Source organism: Heliangelus exortis, chromosome 31, assembly GCF_036169615.1.
Source record: "Heliangelus exortis chromosome 31, bHelExo1.hap1, whole genome shotgun sequence".
NCBI lineage: Eukaryota > Metazoa > Chordata > Aves > Apodiformes > Trochilidae > Heliangelus > Heliangelus exortis.
The window spans coordinates 1939032-1960109 of record NC_092452.1 but is presented as its reverse complement, the minus strand read 5'-3'; the positions used below and the strand labels follow the sequence as shown (position 1 = coordinate 1960109).

General features: G+C 52.9%; 2 protein-coding genes across 2 annotated transcripts; both read left to right on the top strand.

The window, feature by feature from the left end:
- The first annotated feature begins 1232 nt into the window (after window positions 1-1232).
- LOC139788949 (keratin, type II cytoskeletal 6C-like) lies at window positions 1233-6080 on the top strand. Its single transcript, XM_071729340.1, has 9 exons — window positions 1233-1901; window positions 2919-3133; window positions 3218-3278; window positions 3422-3517; window positions 3651-3815; window positions 3941-4066; window positions 4265-4485; window positions 4773-4807; window positions 4912-6080. The coding sequence occupies exons 1-9, from the start codon at window positions 1332-1334 to the stop codon at window positions 5316-5318; spliced, it is 1896 nt and encodes a 631-aa protein (XP_071585441.1). The 5' UTR covers window positions 1233-1331; the 3' UTR covers window positions 5319-6080.
- Window positions 6081-13110: 7030 nt separating this feature from the next.
- On the top strand, window positions 13111-17118 carry LOC139788946 (keratin, type II cytoskeletal 6C-like). The gene is made up of 9 exons (XM_071729337.1): window positions 13111-13721; window positions 14579-14793; window positions 14878-14938; window positions 15082-15177; window positions 15311-15475; window positions 15601-15726; window positions 15900-16120; window positions 16400-16434; window positions 16542-17118. Exons 1-9 carry the CDS (start codon window positions 13218-13220, stop codon window positions 16817-16819), a joined length of 1701 nt encoding a protein of 566 aa, XP_071585438.1. The 5' UTR covers window positions 13111-13217; the 3' UTR covers window positions 16820-17118.
- Window positions 17119-21078: the final 3960 nt, after the last annotated feature.

Genomic DNA, 21078 nt, shown 5'->3' with positions numbered 1-21078 from the left:
AGGTAGATAATGCCTTCAGAGTGGTATTTCAAATGGTATTTTTATGGCCACTAAAAATGGTATTTACAGACCTCAATTTCCTTTTAACTAACACCTCTAATCTAATTCCTCCAGAATGTTGCACATCGATGACTTGTCTATTTTTTATTGTCCTCTGACACCTCACAAGGAGTTACTTAGTTTACATGCCACCCAAAAACGGGCTTCTTTATTTCAGGAACAACCCCACAGAACACATTTCTAAAACACGTTCCTTTCTCAACAGAATATTTGAAATCAAGAGGATATACCAGAATATACCATGCCTTAGAAGTCGCAACAACTCCGCTTCCCAATCGGTTTTTTCCCACTTCAGTTCTTTCATCTCTGGAAATAACCAAGTGAACAAGAGGTCAGCAACATCCAGCCAAGCAGCAGGAACCCCCCAGCTCCTCAGATTGTCCCATTTCTTGTTCTGTGCTTGTCTGTCTGTCCCCAGTCCTTCTCCTCCATGCCCAACGTGTCCCTTTGTTCCCCGGTGCCCACGGAGGAGGAGGCTGACGGCTTCTCTTGTCTTTTTCACTCCGCTCCAGCATCATCCAAGGTCCCGGGTTGCTGTCACAGCTTCTGAAAGATACAGGTGGAGGGAATTTAATCCTCGGGCAGAGGACACTCCCATTCAAAGTGACAGCACGCACGCTCCAATGAGATGTTTTTCCTTTTTAGCAGGAGAATATGCTGAGTCTCTTCAAACTTCAGTGTCATTAGTTTCCAATCAAGATTGGGAAACTCCTTGTAAAATGCCAAAGGGGATTCTACACATAAAAAGGGGATTTAGGGTGTGTGTATGGAATTGTGAAAGCTATGTTAGAGCCGGGATTTCAACAAAACCTCTCTCGGCAGAGCTTTGATTGGAAAGATCTTTATCTGCCTTTAATGGAAACATTAATGAAGGCTGAAAATCCAGCGAGGGGCTGCAGAAAAGGACGTTGTGGCAGGAGGTAATTTCTGTCATGTCACGAAGACACGAGAGTCCACTTAGTCACGGAGACTGTTTCAGTGCCCTTGTTCTTTTGATTCTCCTCTATATTGCAGGGTGTGTTTCTGGGCAGGCCCAAATACGGAAAAGCTCAACTGGGAATCTGTCAGCAGCACCAAGCTGATGAAAATAAAATTGGTTTGCACCTTCACGCCCATGCCAACCCAGCCCACCTCCAGGAGTGGATAAAAGGGAATGCCTGGGACCGTGGAGCCAGAGAAGACTGGGACCACTTCAGCCTTCATCCCAAGCAGCACAGCTCCGTTGGTCTTTCTGCTCTTCTTGATTTTGACTCAGCTTGGAAGCAGCAGCCATGTCTCGCCAGTCAACCTGTAGAAGCTTTGGAGGAGGGAGCAGAAGGGGCTACAGCTCCAGCTCTGCCGTCGGTGGTGGCTTTGGAGGAGGTGGTGGCAGAAGCAGGATGAGCTACAGCTCCTGCTCCTCATCCAGAGGAGGTGGAGGAAGTGGACAGTGTGGAGGTTCCAGCAGCAGGAGCCTCCACAGCATGGGTGGCAGCAGAAGAATTACCATGGGTGGCTGCTTTGGTGGTGGAGGCAGGATGGGTGGCTTTGGTGGAGGAATGGGTGGAGGAATGGGTGGCTTTGGAGGAGGAATGAGTTGTGGAGGAATGGGTGGTGGAGGAATGGGTGGTGGAGGAATGGGTGGCTTTGGAGGAGGAATGGGTGGTGGAGGAATGGGTGGTGGTGGAATGGGTGGCTTTGGTGGTGGTGGCTTCCCCGGAGGCATCCAACCTGTGCAAGTTGACTCAAGCCTCCTGCGCCCGGTCCACGTTGAGATTGACCCCCAGATCCAGCAAGTGAAAACCCAGGAGAAGGACCAGATCAAGGTTCTTAACAACCAGTTCGCCTCCTTCATTGACAAGGTGAGAATTTAGGCCCCTGATTGCTGGGAGCTGAGCATTGCAAACGACCTTCCCAGGGTGCAAAAGGGAAAATTTTTCTTACCAAGAAGATCCTGTTAAAGTTTGCAAGGCTGATGCTTCAGGAGCAGGTTGTTATTAAGGTCTTATTAAGTCATGAGGAACAATAGACAAGGTTTTCCTGCTAGTGGAAGATGAAAGAGAACAAACATCATCAGGACACACTGGGGATTCTCTTGCCAAGGCATCTCCACAGCCCAATTTCCAGTGATTCAGGGTAAAATCATCACCATAAATTCAGTTGCCTTCAGAGTTCTCATCGCTGTGCTTTGCTTTTTGGTTGAACTTTTTTTCTTTTTCCTTTTCTTCTTGTTTTTTTCCCAAGGAACTGATTCATAGGCCTTAGAGAGATAAACACCTTTCCCACACTCTTGGATTATTTGCATTTTAGAAAGCAAAGAAAATAGAAAGCAAAGAAAACCAGAATCCACTATAAGAGAATTTATGTCCCTCTAGAAGAAGAAAAAAAAATCAGTTTTCTTGACCTCACTACAGCAAAGGTGACAACAAAGTCACTGTCCAGAGATCTGGAACAGCTTCTCAGAGAGGCTGTGGAGTCTCCTTCTCTGGAGACATTCAAACCCCACCTGGATGCAATCCTGTGAAATGAGGTTGGGTGAAGCTGCTTTAGTAAGGGGGACCTTCAAGTTGGAGTAGATGATCTCTAGAGGTCCCTTCCAACTCCAGAGATTGTGGGACATTGTGATGTTCCATGCTGGAGCTCTGGAAAACAGGGACACTCATTGTTATTGGCAACGTCTTTTTGTCTCCAAGCAAGAAGTTCAGAATGACTCAAAATTTAATGATGCTTCCCATGCAATTTAGGAGCCTGGACATGTGGATGAGCCATAGCTGGGGATCTGGAGAATGACTCCCTTGGCCTCCCAGGGAATCAGGAGGTTGGAGCTGGGTGATGTCTCTGCAGGGCAATGTCTCACACCTCCCTTTGGGGCCTTGCAGGTCCGATTCCTGGAGCAACAGAACAAGGTCCTCTCCACCAAGTGGGAGCTCCTCCAGCAGCAAGGGTCTACAGGGCCAAAAAAGAACCTCGATGTCATCTTTGAGAACTACATCCAGAACCTGAGGAAGAGGGTGGAGGCACTGATGGGACAGAGGGGACAGCTGGAGTCAGAGCTGCAGAACATGAGGCAGTACGTGGAGGAGTACAAATGCAAGTGAGTGTCGGGACAGGAGGAGGGAGAAGGGAGACAGGGTGTCCAGCCAGGCAGGAGACTCCTCTTGTCTTGTCCCCTCCACAGGTATGAAGAAGAAATCAACAGGCGCACGGCTGCTGAGAACGAGTTTGTGGTGCTCAAGAAGGTGAGAGGCAGAGGCAGGAGGAGAGGGGCTGGGGGGACAGAGAGCAAAAACCTTGGGAAGAGGCAGCAGCAAGGTGGGCACTTCCAAGAGGGGGTTCTGCTGGCATGGGATGAAGCTGTTGCCCCTCCTGATCTTTCCTGTAGGATGTGGACTGTGCCTACATGACCAAAGTGGAGCTGGAAGCCAAGGTGGGAGCTCTGACGGATGAAATCAACTTCCTGAGGTGCATCTACGAGGAGGTAAGAGCTCTCCTGGTCTCCCTGGAGTCGCAGGGAGGCAAAGGGGAGGTGGGCAAAGGTTGGAGTTGTCGTGGAGGGGCTGCTCTTGGGTCCCCTGGGCAGAGGCTGAGCAGAAGTGCTGCCTGGGTTGCAGGAGCTGTCCCAGATGCAGAACATCAGCCGGGACCTGTCGGTGGTGGTGTCCATGGACAACAACCGTCACCTGGATCTGGACAGCATCATCGAGGAGGTCAGGAGGCAGTACGAGCAGATCGCTCAGAGCAGCCGGGCTGAAGCTGAGGCATGGTACCAGAGCCAGGTGAGCTGGGGAGGGCTGAAGGCACCTGGGACACTCTCTGCTCTTTTTTGCCCCGCTGGGCATGGTCTGGCTGAGCTCTGAGGAGGCTGTGACACTGATGGCTTGCTTGGTCTCCATGCTGTCAGTATGAAGAGCTGCAGAGCACTGCTGGGAGGCACGGGGACAACCTGCGCAACACCAAGATGGAGATCCAGGAGCTGACCAGGAGTGTCCAGAGGCTGCGAACTGAGATTGAGAGCATCAAGAAGCAGGTAGGGAATCCTCAGCATCTCCAGGCTGGGTGTCATCTGAGCTGCGTGGTGTGAGAGGGGAACTCAGTGGTCATTGGAACTCAGGTCCTCTGGAGCAGGGCGATGGTTCCTGCCCCTTGTCCATGCAGTTTGTGGCTTGGGATGATCCTAGGGAGGGAGAGCAGAAAGGAAGTGAGCAAGTGCTTTTCTTGTGCTCAGAACCAGCAGCTGCAGTCAGCAATTGCTGAGGCTGAGGAGCGTGGGGAGATGGCCCTGAAAGATGCCAGGATGAAGCTGGAGGAGCTGGAATGTGCCCTGCAGAAAGACAAGGAGGAGCTGGCTCGCTTGCTGAAGGAGTACCAGGAGCTGCTGAACATCAAGATCGCGCTGGACGTTGAGATTGCCATGTACAGGAAGCTGCTGGAGGGGGAGGAGAACAGGTACCTCTCTTTTTTGAGTGAACTTTAGAGAGATTTTGTAGTGTGGGGATAAAATTTTTGCACGTGCTTTGGACATAAGCTTCGTACCACTCCAAAGCTGAACCTTCCCCAGTGCCTTGCATCCCGCGCAACGGAATGGCAAAGTTCAAGGATGCTCAGTTGGTGCGAAAAGGAGTTGGGATATTGGGAAGGAAGAGGGATCAAAAAGCAGTCAAGAAAAGAGGAAATTGTCCATTGAAGACCAGTGCAATTTTTATAGTGTTAACTGCTCCTCTTTTCCCTCCCAGGCTGTGCAACGATGGGATGTCCAACGTCAATGTCTGTAAGTATCTCCATCCCTCTCCCCCTGACCTCCTGGCAGACTCTGTCTTTTTGGAGACCACTTGCCAGGGAACAGGGGATCTGAAACCTTTGCTTCTCCTCCAGCTGTGGTAGGCAGGACCACCATGTCTGGAGGCAGAGGAGGCATGGGAGGCTTTGGAGGCAGCAGCGGCATGGGAGGAGGAATGGGAGGAGGCTCCTGTGGAGGAGGCTTCGGAGGTGGAAGCGGCATGGGAGGAGGAATGGGAGGAGGCTCCTGTGGAGGAGGCTTTGGAGGTGGAAGCAGCATGGGAGGAGGAATGGGAGGAGGCTCCTGTGGAGGTGGCATGGGAGGAGGAAGCATGGGTGGCAGCTGTGGCATGGGAGGAGGGATGCTCGGTGGTGGCTTCTCCTCTGGAAGCGGAAGGATGTGCGGCTCTGGAGGTGGCACCATGGGCTCTGGGGGAGGATCCTCCTCCGTACGGAGATGTGTCACAACCACCTCCATCAAATCTTCTGGCGTGAAATTCTGAGCCCCCAAGGCAGATTGGAAAAGGAAAGAAGCATCTCCTCTCTTCTCCCAGCAGCAGCCCAGCCTCCTCCTCAAACCCAGCTCTGACGTCCTTTCAAGGCCATGAACTGTGTCCCTCCCCGTGTCCCAGCTCACCCACTGGGCTGTGTCCCGGCCAGGGGGTCCTGTGACAGCAGCCTGTGCCCCCCCAGCCCTGCTGAGCTGCTCGGCAGCCCCAGCCCAGGGCTGAAATCAGGTTCTGAGCAAAGCAAAGTCTCGGGGGGGGCTCCCCGTCCCGCAGAGCTGGTTGGCAGGAGGAGAACTCTCTGCCTTTCTTGCTGGCTTGTACATTTCTGGCTGCCTGGTGGCAAATGTGTATAAAGCTCCTCTTTCCTCCTCTGTCCTCATGTCCCCTCCTCCATGGGGTGCTTCAGCCCATCCTGCTGCTTCCCTTCGCCAGCCTTTGGGGTGGGGGTAGATGTGGGGCTGGTGGGACTCGTCCCTTGGCACAGCTGGGGAGGGAGCATCTTCTCAGCGAGTGGCCAGAGGGATTCCCTGCCCCAGGGTGGCCGCCGTGGCTTCCAGTTCCACACTTGTCCACTGGTGACACCTCTGGCACGCGTGGACTTGGTGTGAGGAGAACCAAGCTTGGTGTTCAGTGCCAGGCTCCCTGTGCCATGGGACGAGATGTCCTGTCCCCACCTCCCTCCCTCCCTCTTCTGTTTGTGGTATGTCCTACTTCTTGGGCACGTTGCCATTCTCAATAAATTGCAGAGAACATTCACGAGGTTTTTGTGTCGTTGCTTTGGCAATTGGGGGGTTTTGCTGCTGTTGGGAGGTGTGGGTGGTTCTGCTCCGTGTGTTTGTTGTGACTGAGCTTTGAGGGAACCCAAAGGGTGTGGAGACAGCCAAGCACGAGTCCAAGCATGGAGGTTGCTTTTATTGATGCATATCTGTTATTTCTGGGCCACAAATCATGACCCCACACCCAGAGTGGTTGGTTCTGGATGCTCAGTTCACAGAATCTGTGGGCAGGGGCACTGGGAGCTCAAACTGGAAGGTGCTAAATTCTGGGGCAGGTTCTGATATACCCCATCCTTGGAATCATGTTTTTCATATATTTTTCCTGGATACCTCTAACACAGAGGGGTTCCAGCTCCTTCTGTGTCAACAAGGAGGCTACAGGTTACCCTGTGCCAATATTTAGGGCTCAGCCTTCTTCTGAACCAAGGCTTTGTCTTGCTCTGTTGCCCAGGTCACATCTTCCCAGCATGGTCTGGTAACGTCCAAAAGTTCTGCAGCTGCAGGAAGCAGGTTTTATCGATTTCTCTGTTGGATTTCAGATTTTTAGAGCTGCCCCCAGGGCTGGTTGGAACCACAAGTAGTTATGGGAGATGTGCAGGAATGCTGCTGGTGCCAAACAGCCAAACCAGCAGAGACCCAAGAGCAGTGGCTGAAGGTGCAATCACAGAATCCCAGAATGTTTTAGGTTGGAAGAGAGCTCCAAGCTCATCCAGTCCAACCTTTGACCAACACCACAGTCAGCCACTAAACCATGTCCTTAAGGAGCAGGTCCAAGTGCCTTTTAAGTGCCTCCAGGGATGGTGACTCCAACACTGTCCATCTCAATGCCTGACAACCCTCTGAGTGAAAAAATGTTTCCTAACATCATAGAATCCTAGAATGGGCTGGGTTGGAAGGGACCTCAGAGCTCATCAAGTCCAACCCTTGCTCCACTCCCCCCGTGGTTCCCAGCCCATGGCACTGAGTGCCACATCCAGGCTCTTTTGAAATATCTCCAGGGATGGAGAATCCACCCCTTCCCTGGGCAGCCCATTCCAATGGCTGATCACCCTCTCCAGAAAGAAATTCTTTCTCATGTCCAACCTAAACCTCCCCTGGCACAACTTGAGACCTCTTGTGCCCTCTTGTCTTGCTGAGAGTTGCCTGGGAAAAGAGCCCAACCCCCCCCTGGCTCCAACCTCCTTTCAGGGAGTTGGAGAGAGTGATGAGGTCTCCCCTGAGCCTCCTCTTCTCCAGCCTCAACACCCCCAGCTCCCTCAGCCCTTCCTCACAGGACTTGTGCTGGATCCCTTCCCAGCCTCCTTGCTCTTCTCTGGACCTGCTCCAGCACCTCAATCTCCTTCCTGAGCTGAGGGGCCCAGAACTGGACACAGGACTCAAGCTGTGGCCTCCCCAGGGCTGAGCACAGGGGCAGAATCCCTTCCCTGGACCTGCTGGCCACGCTGTTCCTGAGCCAGCCCAGGATGCCATTGGCCTTCTTGGCCACCTGGGCACACTGCTGCCTCCTCTTCAGCTTCCTGGCAATCCAGACTCCCAGCTCCCTTTCTGCCACTCTGTGCCCAGCCTGGAGCTCCCCATGGGGTTCTTGTGGCCAAAGTGCAGGGCCCAGCACTTGGAATGTTGAACCTCATCCCCTTGGGATCAGCCCAACTCTCCAGGCTGTCCAGGTCCCTCTGCAGAGCCCTCCTGCCTTCCAGCTGATCCACACTCCCCCCAGCTTGGTGTCACCTGAGAATTTGCTGATGAGGGACTCAATAATGGATGGAAGAATCAGAGAATGGATGGAAGCTGCTCCAGGGGAGGTTTAGCCTGATGGGGATGGGGTTGAAACCGGGTTCTCCATAAAGGAGCCCACGGGTGGGCAGCCCAAGTTAAGAGCCAAATCGTCAGCCCAGGTGAAGTGCATGGACACCAACAAACAGGAGGAGCTGGAAGCCATCGTGCAGCAAGAAATCTGTGATGGAGTCACCACCATGGATGGTGGGATGACTCCCATGGCTGGAGTGCTGCCATGGGTGGCTCCAGCCTCCTCAGAAGGGACAGGCAGGGTAGGAGAGGTGGAGGGGTAGCTCCATGTGTTAGAGAGTCTCTTGACTCTGTAGAAGTTGAAGTCAGCAATAATAAGGTGGAGTGCCTGTGGGTCAGAACCAGGGGGAAGGCCACCAAGGTTGATATCCTGGTGGGATTCTGTTACAGACCACCCAATCAGGAGGATGAGGGGGATGAATTATTCTACAAGCAGCTGGTGGATGTTTCAAAATCGTCAGCCCTTGTTCTCATGGGTGACTTTAACTTGCCAGATGTCTGCTGGGAACTCCACACAGCAGAGAGGAGGCAGTCTAGGAGATTCCTAGAGTGTATAGAGGATAATTTCCTGCTCCAGCTGGTGAATGAACCCACCAGGGATGGAGCCCCACTTGACCTCCTGTTCACAAACAGAGAGGGGCTGGAGGGAGATGTGGTGGTTGGTGGACGTCTGGGACTCAGTGATCATGAAATAATAGAGTTTTCAATCCTCAGGGATACAAGGAGGGTCGTCAATAAAACCTCTGCTTTGGACTTCTGGAGGGCAGATTTTGGCCTGTTCAGAAGACTGATTCAGAGTGTACCCTGGGAAACAGCCCTTGGAAACAAAGGGTTAGGGTTAGGGTTAGGTTAGGGTCAGGGTTAGGGTCAGGGTCAGGGTCAGGGTTAGGGTCAGGGTCAGGGTCAGGGTTAGGGTTAGGGTTAGGGTCAGGGTCAGGGTCAGGGTCAGGGTTAGGGTTAGGGTTAGGGTTAGGGTCAGGGTTAGGGTCAGGGTCAGGGTTAGGGTCAGGGTCAGGGTTAGGGTCAGGGTCAGGGTTAGGGTTAGGGTCAGGGTCAGGGTTAGGGTCAGGGTCAGGGTTAGGGTTAGGGTTAGGGTTAGGGTTAGGGTTAGGGTCAGGGTCGGGGTTAGGGTCAGGGTTAGGGTTAGGGTTAGGGTTAGGGTTAGGGTTAGGGTTAGGGTTAGGGTCAGGGTTGGGGTTAGGGTCAGGGTTAGGGTTAGGGTTAGGGTTAGGAATGGACATACTTCAAGGAGCAAGTTCTGAAAGCACAGGAGCAGCTGTCCCGGTGCCGAAAGGCGAGTCAGCGGGGAAGAGACCGGTCTGGCTGAACAGGGAGATTTTGAAAGAAATGAGGGTGAAGAAGAGAGCCTACCCATTATGGAAAAAAGGGGCTAACTACTCATGAAGAATTTATGAATAGAGGTAGGTTGTGTAGAAAGAAATTTAGAGAGACAAAGGCACAACTTGGACTGAGCCTCTCCACCTGTCAGGGTTTAGCACTGGCCCAGCAATTAACCCGAGTACCAGCTGCTCTCTATTAACCTCTCTCCTCCCTGATAAAGGGAGAGAATAAGGGAGAGAGACTGATGGGTTGGAAACTAAGGTACACAGCTTTAATGAAACAGTAATGGGAAATGGGAAAAATTACTGAAAATTTAGTTTCCAACCCATCAGTCTCTCTCCCTTATTCTCTCTCCTTTCTTTACCAGGGAGGACAGAGGTGTTAATAGAGAGCAGCTGGTACTCGGGTTAATTGCTGGGCCAGTGTCTAACCCTGACCAGCACCTACAGGATGGAGAAGGGATCAGACCCAGCCAGCACGGGGTTAGGAAGGGCAGGTCCTGTCTGACCAACCTGAGCTCCTTTATCACCTTGATGAGCTCTGAGGTCCCTTCCAGCCCAGCCCATTCTATGATTCGGTGATTTCCTCTGCTCCTTTCCCAATTTACTAAGAAGAGGCGTTTCCTCTCCTTGAAGGGAAGCAGAAGGGTGGGAGGAACCATCCTGTCTCTCTGCTGCTGTCAGCTCGTCTGAGCTTCTGGCGTGGACTTTGCTTTGTGGTGGGGAAGGCTGCAGTTGTTCTTCGTAGGCAGAGGTGGGAAGGGAGTTTTACAGCTGCCTGGAAGTTGAGACATGGACGTGGTGTCCAAGAGGCTGGAGCCAGGCAGCCTAAACAGCTCAGCACCCTACGAGCACCAGGAGGGCTTTAGAACCAGGAACTCATCCTGCCCTTTGTTGACCAACAGTGGGAGCGTGGAGGGCTGGGAGGGCTCAGGTCCCACTGCCCATCACTGAAGAGCCCCTGGTGTGTTCTCTGTACTCCCAGAGCAAGTGGGAGAGATTTGGCTGAGCTGAAGGAAGGGGAACAGGAGCAGAATGCTAATGATGGCTTTGATCTGTGCTTCAGGTCCCTCACCACGAGAAGAGATCAAAAAGACAGAAACCGCTTTCAGTTGTGGCTCGAAAGTCCCACAACAAACTCCTGGGAGCCACTGTCCTCAGAGCAGGCCAGGAAGCTGCAGATTTAGGAAGAGGTCCAGGCAAGGCACCAGGGAATGGTTCCAGGGCTCTCCCAATAAGGACTTAAATCAAATTCACTCTATGTGTAGGACTTTACACACTCTGAAGCCTGGAAGCAGGGAAGACGTTGTCCCCAGTTGGATGGGGAGAAGTTGGATGGGCTTGGCCCGAGCAGAAGCCACTGAGAAGGCAATGGCTGTGAGAAGCTGGGGCTGGGCCAAGAGCACTTTGGGGTTTGTCCCGGGGCAAGAGTCTCCTGATTTTGTTCTGAGTGCTGAGGCTCTGCTTCTCCTCGTCTCTCCAGTCGGAAGCGCAGGGTTTGGAGTCGTTGCGCCATCCTCCTCTGCACTGCCAGAACCTCTGGGCTGTGTGAGATGCAAAGGTGCAGCCTGGCTTGGTCTCCACGGGGCGTTCTGCAGAGCTCACACCTCTCCTGGTGCCGATGACTTTGCTGCTCCCAGCTCCTTGTGTAAGAGATCTGAAGGAGCGGCCGGAGCCCAGGCTTGGGATGGAGCCTCAGCTGGAGGAGGCTGAAGTGTCTCCAGGTTTGGGATAATCTTCCCATCTCGTCTGGAGACGTCAGAGTGACTCAACCTGGGCGTCTTATCTGGAGGTGCTGGATGTGGTCAGCGTGCAGGCATTTGGCTGACTTGACAGATCTTCCCCCTCGTCGTGGAGCTGCCACGTGGGAAGTTCCAACCGAGTCCTGCTGCCTGCCCAGCAAGGCAACTCTTTGCCTTTGGCTACCTGGAGGGAGGCCATGAGAAGAGATGCTCTCTGTAGAGAGAAGGAGGTCTTCTCTACCCTGCCCCTCCCTGGTGCTGCCCACTGGGAGCACTGAACTCTCCCTCGTGGGGATACCCACTGAGACCCGGGACCCTCTTCCTTCAGTTCTCCTGGTTTTGAGAGGGAAGGTGTCCCCTCGGTGCTGGAGGGATGGCTGCCTGCTCTCCAGCTGCAGCCTGGAGAGGACAAGCCAGACACATCTGGGTGTTCCTTGGCCACCCATGAGCTGCGTCCATCAAGGGGACGATAACTCCAACCAGGAGTTCTCTCCCTAGGGACAGGATAACCCTTGGCCACCCATGAGCTGTGTCCCTCGAGGGGACCATTCTGCACTCCCCTCCTCCCCAGTCTGGGATGAGCTGTGGTGTCCATCAGCCTCCATCTCATTGGCAGTCAGTGGCATTTCTGATTCTGATTCCTGTGGTGGCTTTGGAAAGCCAATTTCAGGGGTGGTTTTTCAAAGGCTTTGGTGTGTCCCTGATTTCAGGGGCGATACCTGGTGATACTTTCAAACAACATTTGCTTGTCCAGGTTTTACTTGTGGCTGTGAAAATCCAGACAGATGTGTGTCTCTCACTTTGGAAATTTAGAGATAGAATAATACCAGACTGCTGAAATGCTTGGAAGGCTTTAAAATATATTTCCCTTGACATCCACTGATGATTTTCAAGGACTATGCAGTAGAAAAAAAGATGGGGCTTTCCCCGTAAGTTTCATACCTCTTACTAAAATGTGTATTTGATTAATGAGACTCAGAAAATATCTACAAGATATTTTTCAGGTGGACTTCCTACTTCACAGCCAGCTTGCTTGTGGAAGAAATGAAACTTTATTGTTTTCCAGCTTGGCACAGATGCTGTTTTCTTAAAAATACATTTTTCTAAGGTAAATTTGGCCAGGACCCCTTCTCTTTTCCATCCCAAACTGACTGTGGTCAAAGATGTCCTGCCCCTAAAGCCCACTTCATATGCTCCAGGACTGGGATGGTTATTTCATAAGAAAACTCCAGAAGTGCCCCTAAGTTTTAGTTGCTCCTTATTTTAAAATGATCAGGTCTGGTGAACTCAGCCTAATTATTTGTTTACCAACTGTAGAAAAAAATAATATTATTTTAACAAGTCACTGCTACCCCTGTCTGAATTTCCCTGCTATTTGTGTTTTCAGTCACCATTACCTCCTGTCTCTCCTTTGGGTTGGGAGATGCCTGTGGCCATCTGAAGAGCACAGGGAAGGAGCTTGGCCGTCCCTGTTCTCTCCCTTTTCCCAGCTCTGCTGCTGAGGGTTTTGCTTCACTCCCACTCTGGGAGATGCACTGGGCAGGGATGGGCCCTGGGAGAAGGCACTCCCCCCCCCCCAGTGGATGCTCTGATGAAAGGAGCTAAGCACCTCCTTTCTGGATTAAAAAAATGCTGACCAGTTTTAAATGTTAATGTGTGGTATTTCTGCTCGGCGCTGTAAAACTGCCTCTTGGAAAGGCACCAGGAGTTTTCTGCTTAAGAAGGTGATTTGGGATCTGCTTGGGGGAGTTGTGAAAGTCTCAGTCTCGTCAGTTTTCACCAAAACGCTGAGGCTGAGTGGCAGCGCAAAAGATCCGGATCCAGACAAACTGCAAAGTCGTTAAGAACAGGTAGAGAGGTGGGAGGAGGGAATGACATGACTCCATCCCTGTAAAACATATTTTTCCAGATGCCATAAAGATAGGGGAGTCGCTGAGACCTACTGCAATGCTCTTGCACTTTTCCTCCCTTCTGCCTCGCAAAGCGCATTTCTGGGTGGAGTCAACAATTTGGCAAAAATCTGTTAACCGCACCAAGCTGATAAAGACAGAACATTTATTTCCTCTTCACGCCCTTGCCGACCCAGCCCACCTCCAGAAATGGATAAAAGGGAATGCCCTGAGCTGTGGAGCCAGAGAAGAGCGGGCACACTCCTCTCTGCATCCATCCCTGGCAGCGCAGCTCCCGTGGTCTTTCTGCTCTCCTCGGCTCCTCTTGGAAGCAGCAGCCATGTCCCGCCAGTCGATCTGCAGAAGCTTTGGAGGAGGAAGCAGAAGGGGCTACAGCTCTTGCTCTGCCGTTGGTGGTGGCTTTGGAGGATGTGGGTCCAGAAGCAGGATCAGCTATAGCTCCTTCTCCACATCCAGGGGAGTCGGAGGCAGCGGACGCTGTGGAGGTTTTAGCAGCAGGAGCCTCCATAACTTGGGTGGCAGCGGAAGGATTTCCATGGGTGGCTCTTATGGCGGTGGATGTAGGATTGGTGGCTTTGGTGGAGGCTATGGAGGAGGATTTGGCAGCATTGGAGGAGGTGTCATTGGTGGAGGAATAGGCAGCTTTGGTGGTCCCGGGAGAGGTGGTCCCGGGTTCCCTGGAGGCATCCAACCCGTGCAGGTTGACCCAACCCTCCTGCGGCCGGTCCACGTTGATATCGATCCTCAGATCCAGCAAGTGAGGTGCCAGGAGAAGGAGCAGATCAAGACTCTTAACAATCAGTTTGCCTCTTTCATCGACAAGGTGAGAGGCTGGAATTGTGTTTGCTTGGGAATGGGAACCTGAAGGAATTTTCCTGTGCTGAGGAGAGGGAAACGTTGTCCTCAGCGGAGGGCTGGCGGTGCTGCAAGGCTGTAGTGGTGTCACTGAGTTTTCCTAAGAATATGAGGAAAAATTTACACCTGGAGAACAACCCAAAGGACTTTCTCTAGGTTTGGGTGATCCAAATTCTAGCTCAGCTTTTCTCTCTAGTGGTCCCTGTGCAGTCAGCCCAAAGTGGTCAAGATGCACTCGGCTGTCCTGAGGGTTTCTTCAAGTCTCTCCTTTTTCAAGGGCAGTTTCCTCTCCAGGAATGATCTTTCCATGAATTCCTGGCTGCTCCTCATTTCTGTTCAGGCACAGAGTTCAGGGCACTTCTTTAGACTGTCTGCACTGGGAGAACATTGGTTAAAATATGCTTTATGACTATTTTTTTTTTTTTTACGATAAGAAATAATTATTGAAAATTTTTCTGTCTGAGAGGAGGAATGTTCTGTGGTATGGAGACAAAAGGGGTTTAATTCACCGCAAGGCAAAATAAAATAATCTGATGCTTCTGCAAATAACCGTGGGTCAGAATTTATAATTGGAAGTCATGATAATCCATAAATCTGGAACGTAATCATTCCAAGGGGTCATTAAAACAGGAGGAGAAATTCAAGGATAGTGGAAAACAGAGGAGAAAGAAAACAGGAATCTTCCTCTTGCGAAAGCGACCCAGACCAGCTGGCCACAGACCAACTTGGGATTTGGGGAATGATTCCTCCCAGGGGATCAGGAGGTTGGAGCTGGGTGATGTCTCTGCAGGGCAATGTCTCACACCTCCCTTTGGGGCCTTGCAGGTCCGATTCCTGGAGCAACAGAACAAGGTCCTCTCCACCAAGTGGGAGCTCCTCCAGCAGCAAGGGCCCTCGGCTCCCAGGAAGAACCTCGATGTCATCTTTGAGAACTACATCCAGAACCTGAGGAAGAGGGTGGAGGCACTGATGGGACAGAGGGGACAGCTGGAGTCAGAGCTGCAGAACATGAGGCAGTACGTGGAGGAGTACAAATGCAAGTGAGTGTCGGGACAGGAGGAGGGAGAAGGGAGACAGGGTGTCCAGCCAGGCAGGAGACTCCTCTTGTCTTGTCCCCTCCACAGGTATGAAGAAGAAATCAACAGGCGCACGGCTGCTGAGAACGAGTTTGTGGTGCTCAAGAAGGTGAGAGGCAGAGGCAGGAGGAGAGGGGCTGGGGGGACAGAGAGCAAAAAGCTTGGGAAGAGGCAGCAGCAAGGTGGGCACTTCCAAGAGGGGGTCCTGCTGGCCTGGGATGAAGCTATTGCCCCTCCTGATCTTTCCTGTAGGACGTGGACTGTGCCTACATGACCAAAGTGGAGCTGGAAGCCAAGGTGGGAGCTCTGACGGATGAAATCAACTTCCTGAGGTGCATCTACGAGGAGGTAAGAGCTCTCCTGGTCTCCCTGGAGTCGCAGGGAGGCAAAGGGGAGGTGGGCAAAGGTTGGAGTTGTCGTGGAGGGGCTGCTCTTGGGTCCCCTGGGCAGAGGCTGAGCAGAAGTGCTGCCTGGGTTGCAGGAGCTGTCCCAGATGCAGAACATCAGCCGGGACCTGTCGGTGGTGGTGTCCATGGACAACAACCGTCACCTGGATCTGGACAGCATCATCGAGGAGGTCAGGAGGCAGTACGAGCAGATCGCTCAGAGCAGCCGGGCTGAAGCTGAGGCGTGGTACCAGAGCCAGGTGAGCTGGGGAGGGCTGAAGGCACCTGGGACACTCTCTGCTCTTTTTTGCCCCGCTGGGCATGGTCTGGCTGAGCTCTGAGGAGGCTGTGACACTGATGGCTTGCTTGGTCTCCATGCTGTCAGTATGAAGAGCTCCAGAGCACTGCTGGGAGGCACGGGGACAACCTGCGCAACACCAAGATGGAGATCCAGGAGCTGACCAGGAGTGTCCAGAGGCTGCGAGCTGAGATTGAGAGCATCAAGAAGCAGGTAGGGGATCCTCAGCATCTCCAGGCTGGGTGTCATCTGAGCTGGGTGGTGTGAGAGGGGAACTCAGTGGTCATTGGAACTCAGGTCCTCTGGAGCAGGGCAGTTTGTGTCTTGGGATGCTCCAGGGGAGGGAGAGCAGAAAGGAACTGAGCAAGTGCTTTTCTTGTGCTCAGAACCAGCAGCTGCAGTCAGCAATTGCTGAGGCTGAGGAGCGTGGGGAGATGGCCCTGAAGGATGCCAGGAGGAAGCTGGAGGAGCTGGAATGTGCCCTGCAGAAAGACAAGGAGGAGCTGGCTCGCTTGCTGAAGGAGTACCAGGAGCTGCTGAACATCAAGATCGCGCTGGACGTTGAGATTGCCATGTACAGGAAGCTGCTGGAGGGGGAGGAGAACAGGTGAGTCCTGCTGCCAGGCTGACCTGACCAAGGTGTTGCCTTTCCTTGGGACAGACTGAGCTTTATTTCTCTCTCACATCCCATTTCATATCAGAACCTCATTTCCTTGCATTTTCCACCTGAGTTTTTAAGCCCAAATCAGAGGTGACGTCCCCACAGGGAATATTTCTGAGTGATGCTGAGTGAAAGAGGATGTGAGAGGAGCCCTTGGGGCAGGTGTGGAGCTTCCTGGCTTTCTATATGTATTGATTTACAACTCCTCTTCCTCTCCCTACACAGGCTGTGTGGAGACAACCCGTCCAACGTCAACGTCTGTAAGTATCCACACGTGGCCTTCTCTGCAGGGTGCCTCTCACCCTGGGTTTTGTGAGGATTCCCAGGGTGTCACTGGGCCTACAGTCACCCTGTCCTTCCCTTGCAGCTGTCGTGGGCAGAACCACCATTGCTGGTGGCAGAGCCGGTGGCTTTGGAGCCGGCAGTGGCTTGGGAGGAGGAGGAGGAGTGTGTACGGTGGGAGGAGGAAGCATCATGGGTGGCAGCTGTGGCTTGGGAGGAGGAATCCTCGGCGGTGGCTTCTCCTCTGGAAGTGGAAGGATCTGCAGCTCTGGAGGTGGCAGCTTCGTGGCAGGGGGTGGCTCCTCCTCGGTGAGGAGATGTGTCACCACCACGACGGTCAAGTCCTCAGGTGTCAAATACTGAGCCCTGGCCTCGGGCCCTCCAAGGAATGGAGCAGTTTTGCCACGCTCCAGCCAGCAGCACAGCCCCTTCCACCCAGCAAAAAAACCCCAAAAAAACCTCTTTCCCATGGAGCCACCTCCACCATCCTGCCCACGGGGAGATTCCCAGCCAGGCACCATCCTTCATCAGTCTCCAGGAATGCGAACCAGGGGCTGCAGAGCTCACCCGAGCATCTTCTGTGCTGCTCTTCTTCTGAGTGTGGATGAAAATGCTCTTTCCTTTCCCTTTTGAAGGTCTCTTTTTCAAGGGTGGTGTCCCCCTTGCCACTTCCATGTGTCCTGCCTGTTACCCACATGATTGTTGCAGCTAGATGAGGAATTCACCTGAGCAGGAGAACCGTGATAATGTCTCGTAGTCAGGTTTAGGAGTGAGAAACAGGTGTCCACCTTCCTTCGGTGGAGTCATTTGGCAGCTTTAATATTTTATAGATTCTTTTCCTTTTCCTCCTTCACCCCTGACTGATGTACGGCCTTATTGCAAATCTGCTGCTGTGTGAACCCTCTTGCTTTCTACCACCACCCCTTTCCTCCAAGTTCTTTCATCGCCAATAAACTGCAGACAGATGAAAAGTGTCATCTTGTGTTGTCTTCTCACTTAAGGGTCCCCAGGAGAGAGAAAACAGGCTTTGGTCTCTGCCCTGAGGAGTGGCAACGCTCTGTCCCATGGTGCAGATCACCCAGAGCCACCATCTGCCCAGCTGTGGTGAGGAGGAAGAAGGTGGCCTTGCTTCCTCCTCTTAGGAGGTGCCACCTTGCTCCTCCACAGCCCATCTCCCTGTGGGGTGGGAGAGCCATGGATGTGAGGAGTGTGGCACAGGAAGGGAAGAGGAGATGTCAGCGTGGTGGAGAGAGGAGGAAGGGAAGAGGAGATGGCAACCTGGTGGAAGAGGAGGTGGCAACCTGGTGGTCATGAAGTTGGGGGTTTGCCCTGATCCCAAGCATAGCAGGATGAGATGTCCAGCCATCCATTGATGGGCACCTCAGGAATGAGGCAGTTGGGGCCACCAGTGGGGATGTTGAGGTTGGGAAGTGACAACAAAGGGTGGCAGTTGGTTTGTGGGGACCTGGATGTGATGGTTTGACCATCCTGGGCTGAGCAAAGCGGTTGTGGCATTTGGGACTGAGAGGTTTGACCATGACCATTGGGATGTGGTGGTTTGAAGGTGACAGGTGGGATGTGGTTTGCCCCCACTGCTTTTGGGATGTGACAGCTTGGGGGTGGCCACTGGGATGGGGCAGTTGGGATGCTGTCATCCCAAGGGTTGGACCCAGCCAACCCACCACCACCACCACTCAGGGGTTGGGTCCTGGAGGGGCGTGTGGAGAGGGGGAAGAGAATCTGCAAAGTGAAGGGGTTGGCAACTTTCTGGAAAATGGGGTAGGGGCTACGCAGGGGGCATCTGCGAGGGGGGGAGGTGGGACATAGGTGGGTGCAGGGAGGGGGTGAGGAAGGGACCTGTGCAATGCCTTTTGGGGGGGTTCCCAGCTGTCCCCCCCCATCTCCTCCTCCACATCTCAGGGTGAGCTGGATGAACCTCTGCTTTGTGCAGTTCCATGTCCTCAGTCACACTAAAGCCTTCCAAGGGAAAGAAGGAGTAAACGGCAGAAAAGGAAAAGCAGGGAAAGAACAGGGGTGGGGAAGGCTGCAGAGCTGTCCCCTGCCATCCCCCAAACCAGAGGGCACAAAAGACCCAGAGTCTGGGTGAAATTCTGTCCCCAGCATGGGCAGGGAGGCTCCAGCACTCCCCTCAGTGCCCACCCAGTCTCTCCCAGGGCTGGGAAGGGTCATCCCAGGAGAGCAATGGAAAACCACATCCATGGCTCTGTGGTCACTGGGGTGTCCCTGGCTGTCCTAGCCCAGCACTGCTCTGGGAATGCACCCTATGCAGGTGCCCTGGGGGCTTTCGTGGGGGAGGACACCAGTGATGTCCTGATGGGGAGTGGGTGTCCTTCACCCTTGGCAAGCAGCACCCTCTACCTGGTGAGCAGGGCCCTTACATGGGCACCAGCACCTCTGAGGTGAATGGTGGGAAGGTCTGAAGATGCTGTGGGCACACAAATTACTCATGAAAAAAAAAAAAAGGCCACGTGAAAGCATGAGACACAGCCCAACCCTACTATTAGAGCTCCAGGTTGCCCAGCCAGGTTTGTCATTAGCTCTCTCTAGATGACAACCCATTGCAACCAAATTAATTTGATTAATGCTTGGCTGGATTCTTCTCCATCACTGGGAGGAGGGAGAGCCAGACCAGCGTGTGAATCAGCCCTGAGTGTGCTGCAGTGTCCTGGTACAATCCTGTCAGGATTGGAGCCAAAGGGGGGGTTGTCCATGCACTGGGGGGGGTCTCAGTGGGTCCCTGGACATGGAATTACCCTATGGAGGAAGCTGATGGACAGAGAGGAGACCACGTAGATGACAACCCCATAACCCAGTTCAGGGTGTGAGTGGTGCAACGTTCCTTGTGTTATAACACGGAGAGAAATGTAATAGATGGGATATTTTATGAGCTTAGTGGGGAATGAATCCAGGTGGTGTTAGAGTGGCTGTAATTAGAGCTGTAATGAGATTTTAATTGTAACTGATCATGTTTATTAGGGGAGGCACCAGAATATCTTGGGACTCAGAAGGTACTAAGAGCTTGCCCTGGATTGGTCACTGTGCAAACAGGGAGAAGACTCACCCACTGCAGTCACTTTTGGATGTGACAGCAGACAGCTGGCAAGCAGGAACTTTGGCTTTTCTGAGGAGCTCTGTGTTGCCAAGAGGAGAGGAACATTGTCCCCTGAGTGTCCCCTCTCTGTGTCCTTGTGTTCATGTGGCTCATCTCTCCTGAGCCCCTCATGGTCCTGCAGGATGAGGTGCTCAGGGCAAGGGGGTTTAGGTGCAGAGTTACAGGAGGATGAGTGTGGAAAGGTGTTGGTCAAAGGTTGGACTGGGTGATCTTCGAGGTCTCTTCCAACCTCTAACATTCCGTGATTCTGTGAAATCAGCATCCTCTGGTCCTTTTTCTACACTTTGACCTCCAACAGCAACATCTCCAGCCCATCCCCAGCTGGTCTTGTCCAAGTTCCCAATTGCTCAAACACTCACTAGGAAATCCTCTGACCTTCTCAGAAGACACTGAGATCAGAATATCATAAAAATCAGCAGCAACCCCCAGGTTTCTGAGCTTGGAAGGAATCTGAAAACCCAACAAAGATCTAAAGCTTCTGTAAGCTCTGGAGCCACCATGGAGATGGACCCCAGGAGCAGAGTGCAGCTCTGCTGCCCACTTACTGTTTGCTTCTTCTCTTTCCTTCCAGCTGCTAAAGAGCTCCTCTCTTGCCTCTTTGGATCTTGGCTGCTCTTGCCTTGGGTTCCCCACCAGTGGAACTGGTTCTGTTGCTGGTCTCCAGGCAGCTCTTGTGCCAGCAGGATGAATCTTGCTGCCTGGCAAGTGGGATGCAAAGAAGTCCATGTCCTAGAGCATCAACAAGGGCTTTGCAGGAGAATTTGGGCCCTTCATCTAAGTTAATGCTCACCTCAACTTTGATTGTAGAGGTTGTGCCAGCAGTCAGGTTCCTCTCATCCCTTTTTGTGTCAGCCCTTGTTCTTGTGTGAGCTGCTCAGTGAGCTGCAAGCAGAGCTCAGGCAGCTCCCATGTTTTGTGTCCCTGAGCCAAATCCCTGCTCGGTGACCTGGATGGGAGGTGCTGAACCTCCAGCTCCCTCCTGGCCCCATTTCATCCAGGGCTCTCTCAGTTCAAGCTGGGATGGATCTGCAGAGCTTATGGCAAACACATCATCTGCTGCTGGCAGCAAACCTTCCTCCTCCTCTTCCTCACCCCCTCTCTGCTCTGGATGCTGATGCTTCCCTCTGCCTCATCTTGGCCCAAAGGCTGGGCTGAGGTTCCCTGTGGGTTTACACTCACAATCTACATTTTTTTGACCAACTCTAATGCTGGTGCCCATCAGACCTGCAGCACCTCTCCCAGCAGAGCTGAAGGCTCAGCAGGTTTGGAGTCCTTTTTTTCCCCAAAGCAGAGGTTGATTGCAGTCCAGGGGAATTTCCTTGTTCCAGGACAACTCTGATGGTGCTCATCGTGGGTTCCTCGTGAGCTGGCAGCACTGCCAACCTTCATCCTTTGAAAAGCTCTGCAGTCTCTGGAGGCTGTGAAGGAGCAGCCCAGTGCTGACAGATCTGATGATGCTCTACAACCCAAGAGAAACCATAGCAAAAGA